We start from the raw sequence: 18,996 nt of genomic DNA, 5'->3' as shown, positions 1-18,996 counted from the left end.
CGTTATGGGTAGCCCGCCATCTTTTATTCATTGTTGCCCAGAATCCCAAGAAATTCCTACCCGGATATGGATGGGATGAGATTAGCCTGCCTAGGACGGACCGGGAGGATGTCGTTTTGAAGATTGAACAAAAGCAGCATCATGATATCATCTTTGTTGTCATCGGGCAGCCACAACGTTCGTTTTCTGATCATCCTAACGTTCGTTGACCTGTTACCTCCAAGGTTCCGACCTTAACTTAACCGCCGCACCGCGTACTATTTATTTGCACTCTTTTATCAGCTATACCTACCTAGTACACGCGACCGCCCCTGCCTTATCTGGGACCGACAGGCACACATATCGATCGGCATTTAATTCATCTGTCTATTCCCCAGTTTACTCGGCTTTCGCTTCCTGGACTTGGAGTATCCCTCTTGTTACTGCTCCTAACTTAGCAGCCGAAGCTTCTCTTTAGCTGTACCTCGTCGAAGCCTCCAATGGCTAATAGCGAAGATGACAGCAACAAGCCCAATTCTGGAAATTTCAGGTACTTGATTGTTAATCCTCACAACGGTGGATTCCCAGACCTAGCACGGTTCTTCATGAAGAAAGATAAAGCGAGCGGTGCAAAATTTCTGGAAAGTTCTGATGAAGGGGTTCTTGAGGAAGAGTTAGGTGGCGCTGCGCATGGCGATGATGACGACGGAGAAACCCCTGATCACAGATGGGTTATATTTGTGTCTATCTTAGTCAGAAAAATCATAGGCATTTTCAGGAAACCCATGGAATGGACTGGTTATCTCGTGGAGTTCTTCCTCAACTTTTTCACTGTCAATGGCAGCTTTCTCGGTTTGCTATACAACATCCTGCACGGTGAAGTCCTTAATTTCTTCCCAAAGATTGCGTTTATCCTTTGCAATTTGACGGACCTACATGATTGGAGTTGCACTCATCTACACTCATTTTGAAATAAATCCTATTGGACTAAATGATCAAACAGGATTCAATCAGAAAATTTCTAATGTAGCCTTATCTTGAAATAACATGAATGCATACACAAGCACTGACTGTCATCTCTTGCATGTACGCGTTACTGTCTGAATCTCGGCATGTTGTCAGACAATATGCTTTTTGCACTCTTACAAAACAATGTTATTGGCCCTATATGTATTCAATTCAATAAATGATAATGCCCTTTTCAGTTTGCGATTCTGCTTCTAAAGATTTAAGAATTGTTTAGGGGATTTGAAAAGAGTTCGTAGTTTATTCTATATTCTTTTTTTTTTTTGCAATTTCCCTTCGAGCAGGTGGCTGTGTGAATTTGGTGTTCGGTTCTGATATGTATGCTTGTCTTGGTCTTTCGTTTCAGTCAAAGGGAACCGTTACTAAATTTTGAACTACCTATGTTGCTATTGCAAGAAGTGCTGCTATTATCTGTTCAGCTGTGTTCTTCACTAATCAATGCCGATGACAAAATAGGAAAGATAGTGCTGCCAAATAGAGGCTCTGAGACTTTCATTAGTGCAATTGGGCATCTTGATGGACGCATATATCTGCACAAGAGCGAGACAATTACTAGAGCAGTTGGTGAACCTGAATCCCTGGAAAGAGTTGTTGAAGTAGAGACAGGAAGCAGGACTCTTATGGATCTATGCATTATGGCTTCCAAGTTAGCCTACGAGAATGAGTTGGTTGTCAGGAATGTTGTAAATCTTCATTGGAAGGTAAGCCCCTTTACTTGTATGCCATGTCCTCCTTTTCAGTTCACAGATAGTTAGACATTCTTTAAATGGTGATTAATTTCTTTTGTTTTGGAAGAGCAGATGCACTTCGTGGACTTCTATAACTGCTGGAATGGTGAGACTCGACTTGCTACTCATGTGGCATGTACATCAAACAGTATTAGTGATAATTAACCAATTTCCCTCCGTGCTCATTGGAGGAAAAAATATTAGGCAAAAATTGAAAGAGAAAGAGTCTTTCGAGAATCCTCAGACTACAATGCGTAAACCTGTGTCCTCCGTTGTGCTTCACTCTTCTCTGGGGAATTTTAAATCCCTAACATGTATTTTTGTTTCTTACATTTTGTTAATATGGAATTTTATCTCTATTGATAGATTTCCAGAAGGATAACTCCACTCAAGTTTTCATTCTATGTGATAAACCAAAAGATGCAAACTTGATATTAGTCAGCTTCCGGGGAACAGAGCCATTTGATGCTGATGATTGGAGTACTGATTTTGACTATTCCTGGTATGAGATCCCCAAACTTGGAAAGGTACACATGGGGTTCTTAGAGGCTTTAGGTTTGGGAAACAGAGTTAATGCATCTACATTTCAAGAAAATCTAGGAATAATGAACAAAAAATCTACCAACATGAACGGTATTGATGTGAGAACCTCTGCTTCTGAATTATCTTCGTCATTTGGTGATTCTGATTCGCAAGGTGGATCAGAACAGTCCTTTTATTCTGAGCAGCCCGCAAAGGTAAGCAAGGAGAAATTCTTTCCTCAAATGGGAGAGAAGACTGCTTACTATGCTGTGAGAAGCAAGCTTAAGGACTTACTTCAAGAGCATAAAAATGCAAAATTTGTTGTCACTGGGCATAGCCTAGGAGGGGCCCTGGCTATACTATTCCCAGTTGTTCTAGTGCTGCATAAGGAAGAGGAGGTCTTGCAAAGGTTGCTGTCTGTGTACACATATGGACAGCCCAGGGTGGGGAACAGGCAATTGGGAAGGTTCATGGAAGCACATCTGGATCATCCAGTCCCCAAATACTTCAGGGTGGTCTACTGTAATGACCTTGTTCCAAGATTGCCATATGATAACAAAACCTTCCTGTACAAGCATTTTGGAGCGTGCCTGTATTACAACAGCCTCTACATCGAACAAGTAAGATTCTTATTCTATTTTTCTTGTGTTCACATCCTAGATTGGTGTATAGTCTACCTATGGTTTGGTAGCACTGGTTATAAAGTTGTATCTTACGAGGTAATATCTCCAGCACTGAGCTACAGACTCTTTTCACATGGGTTTTTTTCCATTCACTTTGCCGCTGCCATTTTTGTCTTAAACATGCAAGGTCTGGATGATAAGATGTGAAACTAATCAGAAGAGTATCATTGTCTGCTAAGAATGCATACCGAACAGTTAAAAGAACATATTACGTTCCCAAAGTTTTGCTAAAAACTTTGCGGTTTTGTTTCACTCCATACCCTATCTTTAAAATGATCAAACCTGTGGAAGAAACTTACTTCAGAAATAACAAAAGTTGATTTCCTGTTATTTTTATGGCTGATGATCTTTCACTTCTGTTTGTCATCGAAGAAAGTAGATGAGGAGCCAAACAGGAACTACTTTGGGATCAGATTTCTGATTCCAGAGTATTTGAACGCTATGTGGGAGCTAACTAGAAGCTTTCTGGCGGGTTATGCATATGGGCCAGAGTACAAGGAAGGTTGGGTATCCACACTGGCCAGGGTTGTCGGACTTGTCATCCCTGGCATTTCCGCTCACAGCCCACTGGACTATGTTAACTCTGTAAGACTCGGAAGGGAGAGAATCCAGATGTCGTCCTTATAGAAGGCTGTTATTCCAATTATTTGTCAAAGTTTTAAATAAGTAATAATGCAGTCATCAAGAAAATGGAAACTTGACAAGTAATCAAATGCTTCCTTTGACTGTTTATCAGTTGAGGATATGTCAGTTTTGTATTGCCATCGAGTTGTTGCTTGATGTTGCGGTTTTTGACTTGTATTCCAGATCATCTTATGGTGTCTGAATCGAGTTTTTCTTTTATAGCCATAATTTCTCACTTTCGTTACCCTGCTTGCCTGTAAAATTCAAATAGCCCAACATATTGTAATGCTACAATTAATTTGTGTGAAACAGGATTTACGCACCGTGTGTTAAAGGTTTGTTTGGATTGAGCATTATTTACCCAGTTTTATTTGCTTACATCATCATTACAATTTCCAATACACCTTTTTATCTTCCCAATTACCTTTTTATCTCACATACATCACATCATAAAAAGTGCTACAGTAAAAATATCTCAAATAATCCCAAATAACTTACAATCCAAACAAGTCAAATTATGTAAGACGCTCATACACCGCAGCCTGTTTCCAAAACATAAGTCTAAGAGAAGCTACCATAGCTGCTGCAAGATGATAAAGAGGTTTTGCTTGCTTACATGGAACACGACTCTGCTGAGTTGTTCCTGCTTGCCAAAAAGTTGCATTATGCTGGCTGGCAAATCGGATTTCTGATGAGTTGCCATTGCAGCAATGCTGTTTGGTTCTGGGGCGCCAAGCGGTTATCAATGGTATCAATGGCAGAGATTGTGGCAGAGGTTATGGGAAAGATTGTGGCAGATATTATGGGAAAGATTATGGCAGATTATATGGCAGAGGTTATGGGAAATATTATGGCAGATTATGACAGACATTATGGATAAAATCTGTATATATTTCTTACCTAGAATAGAAAATCAGTTACCATAGCTGTATATTAGGTCAATCAATCAAGTATATATAGGGGTTTACCAAAAATAGATTGTACATGAATTCTTATTTAATAGAAAGGACCAGGAAGAGGAACCGCATCCGATTCCAGTCAATTTACTCAAATTTTGTCATGGTATCACAGCCTACCTTTTGAATCTATAAGATATTTTGAGTATTTTTTTTCTATAGCTTTTTGGGTTGATTTCTAATCAACATTCTGGTTTTGATATTTCTTAGTTTATCAATCTGTGATTTCGGATTTGCATTTGAGTTTTGTTAAGAATGGCTGCTGAGAATTCTTTTGGAAGACAATCTGCAGAGACTTTGGGTATCAGACTTACAGGGAAGAATTATGCAACATGGGAATTTCAGTTCAGAATGTTTCTGAAAGGGAAGGAGCTTTGGGGTCACATTGATGGGTCTTCTACTGCTTCTGGAACTGAGAAAGAAATAAGTCAATGGGAATCAAATGATTCACGAATTATTTCATGGATTTTAGCATCCATTGAACCTCATATGGTGAACAGCTTACGTTCATTTAATACTGCAAAGGAGATATGAAATTTTCTGAAACGCATATATCATCAACACAACACTGCAAGACGATTTCAGCTTGAACTTGATATCAGTAAGTTCAGTCAAGGTAATCTCTCTATTGAGCAATATTATTCTGCATTTCTAAATCTGTGGGGTGAATATTCTGATATCATCTACTTTGAGATACCTAAGGAGGCCTTAGCAAGCTTTCAAAAAGTTCATCAAGTTAGCATGCGTGATCAGTTTTTGATGAAACTGAGACCAGAATTTGAGACTGCTCGGGGTGGATTGCTGAATCGAAATCCAGTTCCTTCTTTGGATGTGTGTGTTGGTGAATTGTTACGGGAAGAACAAAGATTGGCTACACAGTCAATTCTAAGTGCAGCTGGTGGGACATCAGAGGTTGTCAATGTTGCTTATGCTGCACAAGGAAGGAATAGAGGAAAGGGACAAATGCAGTGCTACAGCTGCAAGGAGTTTGGCCATATTGCTCGCAATTGTGGTAAGAAATTCTGCAGTTACTGTAAGCAAAGTGGACATATTCTCAAGGAATGTCCTACACGTCCGGAAAACAGGCGAGCCCAAGCTTTTCAAGCTACTGTTCCAGATGCTCCTGTTATTGGTCCTACATCTACCACCAGCCAGACTGTTCTGACCCCAGAAATGGTCCCACAGATGATTCTTACTGCATTTTCTGCCCTTGGACTTCAAGGTCAAGGTAAGCCAGCTTCATCTACTTGGCTTATCGACTCAGGAGCGACCAATCATATGACTGGTTCATCTGATTTTTTACAAAATTTGCGGCCATATACTGGTTGCCAAAATATTCAGATTGCTAATGGTAGTAATCTTCCAATTACAGCTATTGGTGATATTGGACATTCTTTTCGCCATGTATTTGTTGCTCCTAAGTTGTCTACTAATTTAATCTCTGTTGGACAGCTAGTGGAGAATCATTGTGATGTACATTTCTCTCGTGGTGGTTGTCTTGTGCAGGACCAGATGTCGGGGAAGGTAATCGCGAAGGGGCCTAGAGTGGGAAGATTATTTCCATTGCAATTTACTGTTCCTAGAACTTTATCTTTAGCCTCTATGATTGTTGACAATAAGGCTGAAATTTGGCATAGACGATTGGGTCATCCAAATAATGTCATTTTATCTGATTTAATAAAGCGTGGTTTTCTTGGTGCTAAAGATCAAGGTTTTGCTCATGCATCATCTCTTGATTGTTCTGTGTGTAAATTGGGGAAGAGTAAGATGTTACCTTTTCCTACTTCTGTTGGTTGTGCTAGTGCATGCTTTGAGATAATACATAGTGATGTTTGGGGTATTACTCCTGTCATTTCACATGCGCAGTATAAATACTTTGTGACATTCATTGATGACTATAGTCGGTTCACATGGATATATTTCCTGCGCACTAAAGCTGAGGTGTTTACTATTTTTCAAACCTTTGTGGCTTACATTGAGACACAATTTTCCACTTGTATTAAGATCTTACGGTCTGATAATGGTGGGGAATATGTGTCACATGACTTCCAAGCCTACTTGCAACGCAAAGGGATTGTATCTCAGAGATCATGTCCTTATACCCCTCAACAAAATGGGGTGGCTGAACGCAAAAACCGCCATTTGTTGGATATGGTTCGAACATTACTCTTGCAATCTTCTGTACCCCCTAGATTTTGGGTTGAAGCTTTGTCAACTGCTGTGTATTTGATTAATCGATTGCCTTCTCAACAATTGGGTTTTGATTCTCCTTATTATCGTCTTTTTGGTGTACATCCTAATTATCACATGCTACACACATTTGGTTGTGTTTGTTTTGTTCACCTACCACCTCATGAGCGCCACAAGCTTGCAGCTCAGTCAGTTCGGTGTGCCTTTATGGGATATAGCACCACTCAAAAAGGATTCTTATGTTATGATGCTGTTGCTAATCGTTTGCGTGTCTCTCGACATGTCATTTTCTTTGAGCATGAGTACTATTTTTCGCAGCACACTTTTCCTTCCAACAATGTTGTTCTTCCTAGCTTTGATGATATCTCTCCACCAATTCAACGATTTAGACCTGGCATTGTCTATCAACGTCGACGACCTCCATCAGTAGAAATCCTTCCCGATCCTGCTCCACTGCCTACCACTTCTGATGATTCTGTGACTCTGCGACGATCTTCCCGTATCAGCAAACCTCCTGATAGGTATGGTTTCTCTACCGCTTTAGTTGACACTGCAGTACATTCCTCTTATTCTCAAGCAACTAAACATGCATGTTGGGTAAAAGCTATGGACGAAGAACTTCAAGCTCTTTTGGAGAATCATACTTGGGACATCGTACCTTGTCCTACTGGTGTAAAACCCATTGGCTGTAAATGGGTCTATTCCATTAAACTACGGTCCGATGGAACGCTTGATAGACATAAAGCGAGATTGGTGGCCCTTGGTAATCGACAGGAATATTGAATCAATTATGAGGAGACATTTGCTCCTGTAGCAAAGATGACTACGGTACGACTTGTTCTTGCCATTGCTGCTTCTAAGGGATGGTCACTGTGACAGATGGACGTTAAGAATGCCTTTTTACATGGAGATCTGAAAGAAGACATTTATATGACTCCACCACCAGGGTTATTCTCCACACCTTCAGGTGATGTTTGTAAGTTGAAACGATCACTCTATGGTTTGAAACAAGCTCCACGTGCTTGGTTTGATAAATTTCGTTCCACACTTCTTGGTTTCTCCTTTGTCCAAATCCAGTATGATTCCTCTTTGTTTCTTTGCAAGACATCTAAAGGCATTGTCATACTTCTTGTATATGTTGATGATATTGTTATTACCGGGACTGATTATGCATTGATTTCTCAACTTCAAGACTATCTTCAACGTTGTTTCCATATGAAGGACCTGGGTTCTTTACAGTATTTTTTAGGTCTTGAGGTATATTCTAGTTCCACCGGTATTTTCTTAACTCAGCACAAATACATTCGGGAGTTAATTGCTTTGGCTGGTCTTCAAGATGGTCGATCCGTTGATACCCCTTTGGAAGTGAATGTTAAGTATCGTCATGATGAAGGTGATCTTATCTCTGATCCGTCTTTATATCGACAGCTGGTGGGTAGTCTAAACTACCTGACTATTACTCGTCCTGATATCTCTTTTGCTGTTCAACAAGTTAGTCAGTTTATGCAAGCACCTCGGCACCTTCATTTGGCAGCTGTTCGCCGCATTGTTCGCTATTTGAAAGGCACTTCTTCTCGTGGTCTTTTCTTTCCAGCAAACTCTCCTATTCGCCTGATTGCATATAGTAATGCTGATTGGACTGGTTGCTCTGATACTAGACGTTCAGTTACTGGTTGGTGCATGTTCCTTGGTACTTCTCTCGTTTCCTGGAAAAGCAAGAAGCAAGACAGGGCGTCTAAGTCTTCTACGGAGTCTGAGTATCGTGCTATGTCTTCTCCATGCTCTGAAATTGTTTGGCTCCGTGGATTGTTAGGTGAGCTCGGGTTTCCTCAAAAAGGGTCTACACCGCTTCATGCCGACAACACTAGTGCAATTCAAATTGCGGCTAATCTAGTATTTCACGAGCGTACCAAACACATTGAAGTGGATTGTCACTCTATTCGTGAATCATATGATGCTCAGGTCATCTCTCTTCCGCATATCCCCACTGATCTCCAGATTGCGGATGTGTTTACTAAAGCTCTCTCCAAAAATCGTCATCACTTTCTTGTTGATAAATTGATGCTTGTTGATCAGCCAACATCAATTTGAGGGGGGATATCAATGGTATCAATGGCAGAGATTGTGGCAGAGGTTATGGGAAAGATTGTGGCAGATATTATGGGAAAGATTATGGCAAATTATATGGCAGAGGTTATGGGAAAGATTATGGCAGATTATGACAGACATCATGGCTAAAATCTGTATATATTTCTTACCTAGAATAGAAAATCAGTTACCATAGCTGTATATTAGGTCAATCAATCAAGTATATATAGGGGTTTACCAAAAATAGATTGTACATGAATTCTTATTTAATAGAAAGGACCAGGAAGAGGAACCGCATCCGATTCCAGTCAATTTACTCAAATTTTGTCAGCGGTATGCGCAAAACACCTGTTTAGCCTGGAAAAACTGTTTATTTGCTCGTCGGTTGTTCTGTGAAAATGGATGTCACTGTCTTCTACGAAAGAATGTATGGCGTACAATGACGAAATACTTCCAAAACTATAGAAGAAAGGGAAGAAAGTAGATGTGAAAAACACGAATAATATGAGAAAGGTATCCTTGAGGTCGGAATCTTGAACATGATTCTATAACCCTTTATCAGCTGCATTTCCAGTAACTTTGGCATCACTGTCACCGCAGCAAAGATTGTCTCACAAGGTTTTCATGTCAAACAGTATGGGATGAACGGATGTTGCTGAGATTCAAATTTTTAAGCCTTGCAACTGATTCCATATGTCCCCTGAAAGTATGCAATTCTCCAAGTCTGCAAGTATGAGGAGTCTGTGTCAGCCTTCTTTAAGAAGCAATTTTGAAAGATGAGGATTCGTAAGCCATTATAGTAAATCATCTGACAGGAAAATCTACGAGAAAAAGGGGAAAAGTAGCTTGTTGAGAAAGTCCAAACACCTGGCTATTTCAGCACGCCGCCTTGCTTGTTCAGCAATCAAAGATGATCTCTTTCCACTGGAATCAAACTCCCCGGAGTTATAGCCATGCAATGTCCTCTGTGAAACCACCCACTTGGCCTCTCTGTCTTCCTTTCCATAATCCTTCTTAGATGTGAAAGCTGTCTGCTCATCCCAGAAATTGATTTAGAAATGGACGAATCAGGAGGAGCTGGCTATTCATATGCATCCACAAGAAGTGAGAAGTTGATAAATTTAACATGAAACAAGAAATTGCACAAACCTTCCTGTCGAAGACCAGATTCCAGGCATCTCCACTCAAAGCATAGCGTACGGTGAATTTGATCACGTCCAGGGGAACATAAAACACTAGACTGTATAACCATATCACACCCGCCCAACGCCAACCGATGCCTCTAATGGCAGCAAAGCTAATATGGGCATACACCGAAATCAGCGTAGCAACCTATAGAAGGAGAGGAATAAAGGGACTGCTATGAATTTCTATGTGAAGAAACATGAAACAGAATCTGAAGCTGCTTTTGGTAATTCTTACCAGTTGAGCCACCACAAATGCACACATCAATAGAGTCCCAGGCCTCTCTAGAAATGACCAACCCTGACTGCGGGTAACAAAAATGAGCGCTTGGCTGATGATACTAACTTGTAGGTAGATGGCTGATGATATTTCTTCAGTGTTGCCGGATAAAGACTTCACATGGAAGTGAGTCTGCAGGTCAAAAACCAAAAAAAACGAAGGTAGAATTTAAGAAGTTTTGATGCAATGGTAGACAAGTGTGTGTGGATCAACATTGAATACGGAAGCCTAATCCAAACTAATACGGACAGTTCATCCTAATTCCATTTCCAAAGCCTCAATCAAATGACGTGAGACGTCATGTGACTGAGACGTGAATATCCAACTGAAAACAATAGGGAAAGCATTAGCACCTCAAAAAAGTCGGTACTGATTACGGTCCAGTAAAATAGTACAGTGACTATAGCAAGATAAGTTCCAATGACAATGCCAGTCGCAAAAATCTCATTGAGCTTCCAACTATCTGGTATGGGAGATGGTCTCACCCGATCCTGTGATATAGTCATTATGGTACCTGTTGGAGGGAAAAAAAAAAAAAAACATGATTGGGCATGATTCTGCATAAATTACCATTGAATGCGGTGTTCCACTGTTACGAGTGACTAAATCAGCTGAGGTTAAGAAGCAGCGAGGAAATATAAACTTCTTCACAATTCACATTGATCTAATTATTTACCCTCAACATGCAGTAAACTGTTAGATCTTAAGAAAAGCTTTCAGATGATTTACAATTTACCATGGTGGAGAACTTTTCAATCTTCCAAACCTTTTCCTATTATCTGGCTGGAAGTGGAAATGAACAAAATCAGATGCCTACTAGTAATATGAAAAGAATCAGTTGTTATACAGCTATAGCATTTGAAGAAGAAAAACCTATTTCACATTACTGTTCCTTCTAAGGTACAATCAAGAACATGCACTTGGAACATTAAAAATATCTTAAATGAAAAGATGCTAAAAGGTATAGTGAAGTAGACAGATATTTGGTAAAGATTCATTGCAGACGATCAAATAAATCATCCTATACAATCAGCACAGCCAAATACACTTATGTGCTCTTCTTTCAACTTGCAGCTTATTCTAAACATCGACAGACATTGTCTGCTTCATGCTAACTGGAGGTGACAAAATTCAACTTTCTGTTGATTGAAAGCGAAGTAACAAATCATATGCCATTACCGTCATTCAGTATAGCTATTATCAGAACCATGAATGGAGGGAAGTCATATTTCCATATCAATGTTAGAAGCGTGAAACCAAGCTGCAGAAAAACATAAAATGTCACTTAGATTTGTCATTTATTACAGGAAATGTAAATATGAATTCAGATGGTTCAAGAAATGAGATGTTGTTAATTGATTGCCAAGCTTACCACAATACGGATAGTTATGGAGACAGCATATATCTGCATACATCATCATAGATTAGCATTTATTTCAGGGAGAGCATTTTCATGGATGAAAAGAAACAGAGACCCTAGCATTGAGACGTGACACTAACAAAATGATGTCTTTAAGTGTCCCATTCTTCTGTGCCCATTCACATTGGGCCTGGATATAAAATAGACAAGATATCTGAAAATTTCTTTTACTAATTGAGAAAGACGAGCAGTACTAATCTATGAACAATCGGTTCATTTCTGTAGGAAATGGGACTTAACTGTATAATTCTTCATTCTTTGGAATATAGACCTGCTAGTTAAAACAGCACTGATGATCACGCTTAAACCGGGTTCTGTCAAGACAAGATCAGCAGCGCCCCTAGCAGCATCCGTAGAATCAGAAACTGCTATGCCAATGTCTGCCTTTTTAAGCGCAGGTGCATCATTTACACCATCTCCAGTCATTCCACATACATGCTTCTTCTCTTGTAGTATTTTAACAATCTCATACTTGTGTTCTGACAATTATATTTCAGAAAAATGAATCAGGACACAAGAAGGTGGAGAGTGGAGACAGAAAACAATAGTCGCAAAGTGCTGCCACAGACGTGTACCGTGCAGAACCAGTAGTAAAATAAGTTCCATTAAAAGAACGAAACAGTTTCTAACAAATGATGATTTCAAAATCATCATGTTATGCGAATTGGAAATAAACACGAAACTCTAAAAAATAGATGAGACAGACATAGAAGTTCACGTAGGATAGCCGCAATGTGCATTTATTCTCAGATACAAAAACTAAAAAATTCTGATCAACGCGACAGTTCAGTTTATAGCCACAATTTTCTGTCATTTTTTGAGAATTTTATAGTTTTTGCACCTGAGAATACTATCAGACTGCCAATTTTCTTCTAATTTCTGATGGTATTCCTATCAGAAATTTTCAGTTGATACATGTAAATCTACTTGAGCTGGAGGACCCAACTGAAAATTACACCTTGGAGCTTTTTTTTTTGGTGCAAAAGGTTAAGCTATCTATGCCAAATAAGTATTGCAAACTAAACTGATCTGAATTCAGAACTGCGCACTTCGGAGATTGATCAGCAGAAAGAAAGAGTTGCTGTCAGCAAAAGTCCAGAACCTATGAATGTAAAGTGATCAAGAGCATTCTTTCTTTTGGATGCGCTTTGGCAGCTATAAAAAGTTTAGTTAGCTCATGTAATCACCCTTTCTTTACCCAATCTAAGATACAATTCTTGAAATTTAATCTCTTCGTGGTTGAAATCGAGTCTTTGGTTTCATCATATCTAAATAACAGATTAAAGAAAAAAATTTTCTAGTAGTTAGAAAGAGGATACCATCTGAAGCACATAAAATGCAACAATACCAGGGGCGGCTTCTGATTTAATTACCAGGGAATACACCAGCAAAGCCATCAGCTTTTTCAATGAGCTCTTCAACTGGAAGAGCTTCATTCTCATCCCTATCACGACCCAACAATGAGGAAGAAGGGTACATATTTGTACCCATGCCAAGCCGTCGACCAGTCTCCTTTGCAATCGCCAACTGATCTCCTGTTTCAGTAGAAAAGAGCCAAAAAATCCTTTACGTATCCCTTTGAAATATCTAGGAAATAGCACCAGTCGTTGATGAGTTCACATTCATTGAATATATCTGCCAGGATTATAAGTTATAATGAAGTGCTCATATGTGTAGCTCAAGTAGAAAATTTTAGACAACCCGTAGGCTTTCAATGATTATCTTTCTATGACTCTCACTTAATTTTCATTCTGAAGATTATCCAGACCACAGATAGACCATGTTACCTGTGATCATCTTAACACAAACCCCAAGATTAAGTGCTCTGCGGATGGTTTCAGCGCTGTCGTGCCTAGGAGGATCGAACAAGGGCAGCAGCCCACAGAATACCCAAGGCCCTCCAGGACTCTCCTTCGATTTTTCCGGAACTTCCTGAAATGATGTTCAGATGTTCAGAAATGCATTAGCGTACAGCCCCTGCCAGACAAAGTAGGTCATTTGAATTTTAAAGTTTGTTTAATTCTGTCTAATTCTATTCACTGCTTAAGTTTAAATGGCTTATACCTCATTTACCTGAGCTAAAATTTTACCTGATAGGCAACTGCAAGAGAGCGCAATCCCCTCTCAGCAAACTTGTCAATAATGGTATTCACCTGCCTCTCTATTTTTATTTTCTCTTGGCACAAATTCAATATCTGAAGTTTCATGGAACGACAAGAATGTTAGTCTGAATGAAATATTATGCCCCGTTCCATTTCCTAATAAAATCAAATTCTATATTCCACTTTTTTTTTTTTTTTTTTGGAATATGTGTCTGCAAGAATAAAGTTTCTAAATCCTCCTTCAGCCGTTAAGTTCAAATGCCTTCTGGCAAGCTATATTTAGACATGGTTTTTCCAAAAGAGATCGCTACCTGTTCAGGCGCTCCTTTTGTGGCTTTGTACCAATTGCCATCAATGTCGATGTATGTGATTGCTGTACGCTTATCTACAGGATTGAATGGAAGGAAATGCACTTCCTTGATATTAGCTCGGGCCTGTAGCAGAAGCCAGATTCAGTTCAACGCAAGTATCTTCCTCCTTATGTATCATGGTACTTAAATGTAAAGGAGAATAATGAAACTCTGTGAATCTAGTTTTTGAGTCTACCTCCTTTGGATCTCCAAGCATGTTAACAATTGCTGCATCAATTGCATCTTGATTTTCGATTCTTGCTGCTCTTGCGGCAAGGAGGATGACCATGTCTTTGTCCATATCATTGTTAAATACCTGTTAGAATAGGAAATTTACATTTTCTGAGCACAGGAAACGACAAAACGATCTTATATGCCTATAAGAATTTCGGTTGACCCAAGTAAACAGACATCAGATTGACTAATTGTTTACATTAGTAGTGATTAGGAACCTGGACGCTGCAGAAGATTGATTAAGATCAGAAACCATTTAAGAAGGAATCATGATATAACTTGCATCGATCATGCATCACATAGATGCACGTCAAATAGAGAACTGTTCAAAAGCTTTAGATCTTAAGAGAATGAATATATGGAGTGAAAGACACTTCTAAGAGCTCTTTTCTCTCCATTAGGAACTTGCTAGCACAACAAAAGTGAGTCTGGTGTCAGGCTAAAAGCCAGAAACTGGAAAGTTCAGAATGCTTATATCCTACTCCAAAGTTTCGAGTCCAAACTGACAAATGTTTCATTTCTGGTTTTCTGAGGTATTAGCTGACCAATGTTCCAAAGTATAAGCCAATTAAATCCCTACCTAGCAAAAAGCAACATGTTTGTATTGACAAATATGAAGTCAGTCAAGCTGCTTTTGTACCTCAATGAGGTTCCGATCAACAGTGAGGCGATTCAGAGTAAGTGTTCCTGTTTTATCACTGCAAAGAACATCCATTCCAGCCATCTCTTCAATTGCTGTCATCCTCTTTGTAATGGCACCCTGAAGAGATGAATGAAAGGGATAAGAAAGGAACACAAAAAGAAATGAGAACTACATTGCTGACTACATGGTCCGACTGATCAAACCTATCTTGTAAGCATTTGCCATTCACATTAATTACTTTTCAAGAAATAAAACACAACCATAACACTCCTGCTAGTTCCAGAATTTGCATAAGAGTTATACCTGTTGAGAGAGACGATGAGAACCAATTGCAAGTGTTACAGATAAAACTGTTGGCATAGCTATTGGTATTCCTCCAATTAAAAGCACAAGAAGGTTGTTGATTCCACTTCTGTACGAGCGGTGCTGTACTGGGAACATGACAATGATTTCCAGTATCATTCCTACAGCTATAGAGCAAATGCAGAAGTTCCCAATTGCTGTAAGGACCTGCGGCAAAGAGATGTCCCTTTCTTCAAAGTTCCAATCCTAAACAGACTTCAATTCGACTGAGAACTTGAAAATTTTAGTAATAACGTTTCCGGGCCCTGATTATGGATTAGAGACAGGGCCTCCTGTCGTGGAAGTCTATTTTTACCATAAAAGGATAAACATTGGTATACAAGGGAAGGAAGAAGCAATTTACTGACTTCAGTATGTTTGTAGCTAATCAAACCAAAAGAGCAAATTCACCAATAAATACAATATCAGACATGATCAGAGACTCCTAAAGTTCAATCTACCTATTCTATTCAGTATCTATGTGATTTAGTTTTGGAAATAGGGTAAAGCTAAACTATTTCTGTGAAGTATAAATTAGTCACCTTCTGGAAATGACCAACAACTTCAGTCGAGTCAACTAGATGTGCAGCTTTGCCGAAAAAGGAGTGAACCCCTGTAGCTATTACTACAGCTTCAACTTCTCCTTGTTTACAAGTAGATCCAGAATAAACTTCATCACCTGTCCGCTTGGTGACAGGTAGGGATTCTCCAGTAAGAGCTGACTGCAGATAAATCCATGATTTTGCCCCATGTCGAGGAATTCTTTAATTCTTTTACATGAATTTGGCAAGTAATATTCAAATTAAGTTACCTGGTCAATTTTTAAGGGGTCTCCCTCGAGTAGGCGAGCATCTGCAGGGATGATGTCTCCAAGCTTAATGCTAATAATATCTCCTGGTACTAGAATAGCTGCATCTTGCTCTTGCCATATTCCATCTCTTAGGACCTGCAGAAGAAGACCACCGTTTGATGTTTTAGTACGTATCTTTTCAAATAAAGACGAAGGTAATGTTTGAATAGACTCAGCTTGAATCTTGGAAAGTTGTATTAGAACTAGAAAGGGAAAAATGAGCGGTTTATCAGTCAGTCTGTGAAACGCAAAATGAATGACTTTTATCATTTTTGTGTATCTAACAGATGCATCATGCATGAATAAAACAAAAGATTGCGGTGACATGTTAAGAATGAGGTCCGATTGATTTTTCTCTTCTGTGATAAACTTGCATCCTTATTCATCTCTCGTGAAGATTGAACACTCCAGGAAGCAGAAGCCTCTTTGAGTTTCTGGACAATGTTCGAGTCCTTGGTCAGTTGACTGGAACGGAGTTAGTTATTAGTCAAATAAATTTAGAGGATGGTGCTGATTTTCAGAGGAGTATTGAAAATACAAACCTTAGATTTTGGAGCTAAACGTGCCATAAGGGCTGCAGCAGCATTTCCAGCATTGTTTTCCTCAATAAAGCTAATTGTTGAATTTATCAGCAACAGGCAAATAATCCCCAAAAAGTCTTGCCAGTCAGGACCCTCCCCCTGAAGTGCACCATTTTTTTTTACACGTTAAGAGACCGGTACAAGGAAGAAAATAAAAGCCCAGTAAATGATGCATTCCAGACGATTAATTGACACGAATAGTGAGAAAGGAAATGAAAAGGTTCATTAAACTCACTCCACCATTAGCAAGAACAATTGCCATCACCGCTGCAGCTTCCATGACCCATGACAAGGGATTCCACATGAAACTAAGAAACTTCAAAATCTTATTTTCCTGGAGACCGAAAACAACTTTTGAGAAGACAAACGAACTACAAGAATATGCAAGATCTAATGAAATCCATGAGCAGAGAGCTTCACAAGTGTGCTGCAATAATTAAAGTACGATGCAGTGTAAACTGTATTAGAACATAGCACATCATTAGGAATATATAATCAGAAGTATCTATTCACTGGTTGCTTTTCTGCGCCTGTTCCACCCTGAACACCCTCATCTTTGCAAAGAAAGCATGTCATCAATATGAGCTTTCTACAGGAGTATGGTGATGCCCATTTAAGCAAATCGGCAGAACCTTGTATTTTAGTGCTGCGAAATTAATGATGGCACTCTTTCTTTCATTGGACTGTTGACTAATAATCTACTTTTATGAATGGGAAACTTACCCGCTTCTCTTCAAGTTTATTTGGGCCAAATATCTGCAATCGAACTTCTGCATCTTCGGATGAAAGTCCAGCTTGTGAAGTTCTCAGTTGTTCAAACACTTCTTCCAGTGGTATGTGTTCCTGTTGAAGCCATATAGACGGTGATATCATACGCCTTGAGCAGAAGTTTTCTGATGTTAAACTTGAATGATAATGTTGTAAAAGCTTACCAGATCAATTCCATCTCTACTAAACTTTTCAGGAGCTAGCAATGGTTTATTCATATCTTCTGCCATGTTTCAAGTCTAGGGCCAAAAACAAGAAACAAAAATGGAATCTTGGTTTAAATTTTTCAATGATGAAATCTAAACGTGAAATTTTGTTTTTAGTTGGAAATGTGATGGCAAATAACAAATGCCAGTTACATCAGAGGAGATAAATGAGCAGCATGTCTCTAAAATTCCTTTGAACCTCTAGAGCAATACATCATAAACCAAAATTGTTCCTTTAAAATCTATAGACATATATATCAGCCAGTAGCTGTATTCACATCATATCCTCCACAGTCCACACTACCCTAAAAATTCGAACTTATGAATTATTAGGATCTTGATATGCTGGGGACATTTGCTCTAAATGTCCAGGCTGTCAGATGAGAAAGTACATAAAGAAGTTGATTGGCTGTGGAAGCGATTAGGATGGGAAAAGAATGACAATTTTTCCCTACAGGAAGTTCATCACTTAGAAAAGTGAAAAACAGACTATGATATAATTTTCCAATGCTGACGCTTGAAACTTGAAGCTATGGGGGCTTGAACAGGCCTAAACCTTTAAATGCAAAAAGAGGCAACTGCAATGACACCCTTGTAGATTTCAATTCAAAGGAGATAGATATCAGGCATATAATAGGATCTCAGCAAGATTTGTCTAAATGTCCCGGAACAGAAGAAGATAATTTACCGAAATAAATAATGATTCAGGAAGTGATTTTTCATTGCCATGTCTACTAGGTAGGCCCAAAGACAACTTAATCATTCAAGATTGAACATACACAGAGCACAGCGAACATGACAGAGAACAGACTAAAACATAGATGGAGGACTTCCGTTATGCAGATGCATTTACTTTTTGTATTTTTGCTGCCTCCAAAAGATAGCAGAAGGGGTCGGTCCTCCTCAAGTAAGTAATGAGATGTTCACTGAATTGTAGTGGGATTAGGACAATAATCAGTTGGGGGAATTTGAATGGACGGAAGGATGGGTGGAGCTATAAACTATAAAGGGCCTCAGTAGTGTGCTAGCGTAGAAGCAGCAGGCGCTGATGATCTGGTAGCACCCTATACAGCAGGAGGTTTGAGGACAAAGAGAAAATGATGATGGAGATTGAAGGGGGGCCCCAAAAGAAAAAATTCACAAGGAAGGAAGGTTCAAAATGGACTGAAATTCAGAATTGAGGAGGAGAGGAAGAAGGGCAGGTATTTTAACTGACAGTCAAATCTGCAGGACTTTCAAA

At 39.3% G+C, this 18,996-nt stretch overlaps 3 protein-coding genes and 1 long non-coding RNA gene across 8 annotated transcripts; 3 read left to right on the top strand and 1 right to left on the bottom strand.

Annotated features, from left to right (window-relative positions):
- Positions 1-3,901, top strand: LOC113741978 (triacylglycerol lipase OBL1-like). 2 transcript variants are annotated; one of them, XM_027269651.2, is made up of 5 exons: positions 1-855; positions 1,462-1,706; positions 1,806-1,839; positions 2,100-2,875; positions 3,311-3,901. In XM_027269651.2, exons 1-5 carry the CDS (start codon positions 480-482, stop codon positions 3,563-3,565), a joined length of 1,686 nt encoding a protein of 561 aa, XP_027125452.1. In that variant the 5' UTR covers positions 1-479; the 3' UTR covers positions 3,566-3,901. The 2 variants fall into 2 exon arrangements, with proteins under 2 accessions (XP_027125452.1, XP_027125453.1); XM_027269652.2 differs by having other exon boundaries at positions 560-855; positions 1,352-1,706.
- Positions 3,902-4,697: 796 nt separating this feature from the next.
- On the top strand, positions 4,698-5,600 carry LOC140005837 (uncharacterized). Its single transcript, XR_011813386.1, has 2 exons — positions 4,698-5,134; positions 5,221-5,600. It is a non-coding gene; the product is annotated as an uncharacterized lncRNA (long non-coding RNA).
- Positions 5,601-7,587: 1,987 nt separating this feature from the next.
- Positions 7,588-8,799, top strand: LOC113742371 (uncharacterized mitochondrial protein AtMg00810-like). The gene has a single exon (XM_027270209.2). It carries the CDS (start codon positions 7,588-7,590, stop codon positions 8,797-8,799), a length of 1,212 nt encoding a protein of 403 aa, XP_027126010.2.
- A 348-nt stretch (positions 8,800-9,147) lies between these two features.
- Positions 9,148-18,883, bottom strand: LOC113741234 (ATPase 10, plasma membrane-type-like). Of its 4 annotated transcripts, none has more exons than XM_027268727.2 (22): positions 18,445-18,883; positions 17,715-17,789; positions 17,506-17,625; positions 17,018-17,116; positions 16,744-16,881; positions 16,163-16,297; positions 15,894-16,073; positions 15,313-15,519; positions 15,007-15,126; positions 14,329-14,448; positions 14,094-14,216; positions 13,771-13,875; positions 13,468-13,612; positions 13,054-13,215; positions 11,921-12,159; positions 11,633-11,665; positions 11,440-11,521; positions 10,614-10,774; positions 10,219-10,392; positions 9,946-10,128; positions 9,664-9,827; positions 9,148-9,520 (listed from the first exon to the last, which is right to left on the bottom strand). In XM_027268727.2, exons 2-22 carry the CDS (start codon positions 17,778-17,780, stop codon positions 9,424-9,426), a joined length of 2,853 nt encoding a protein of 950 aa, XP_027124528.2. In that variant the 5' UTR covers positions 17,781-17,789; positions 18,445-18,883; the 3' UTR covers positions 9,148-9,423. The 4 variants fall into 4 exon arrangements, with proteins under 4 accessions (XP_027124528.2, XP_027124529.2, XP_027124527.2 ...); XM_027268728.2 differs by having other exon boundaries at positions 18,536-18,883; XM_027268726.2 differs by having other exon boundaries at positions 18,610-18,883.
- Between the last annotated feature and the right edge of the window lie 113 nt (positions 18,884-18,996).

Source organism: Coffea arabica, chromosome 4e (genome assembly GCF_036785885.1).
Source record: "Coffea arabica cultivar ET-39 chromosome 4e, Coffea Arabica ET-39 HiFi, whole genome shotgun sequence".
Lineage (NCBI taxonomy): Eukaryota > Viridiplantae > Streptophyta > Magnoliopsida > Gentianales > Rubiaceae > Coffea > Coffea arabica.
Note: the sequence above shows the minus strand (reverse complement) of the source record. Positions and strands in the feature narration are given on the sequence as shown.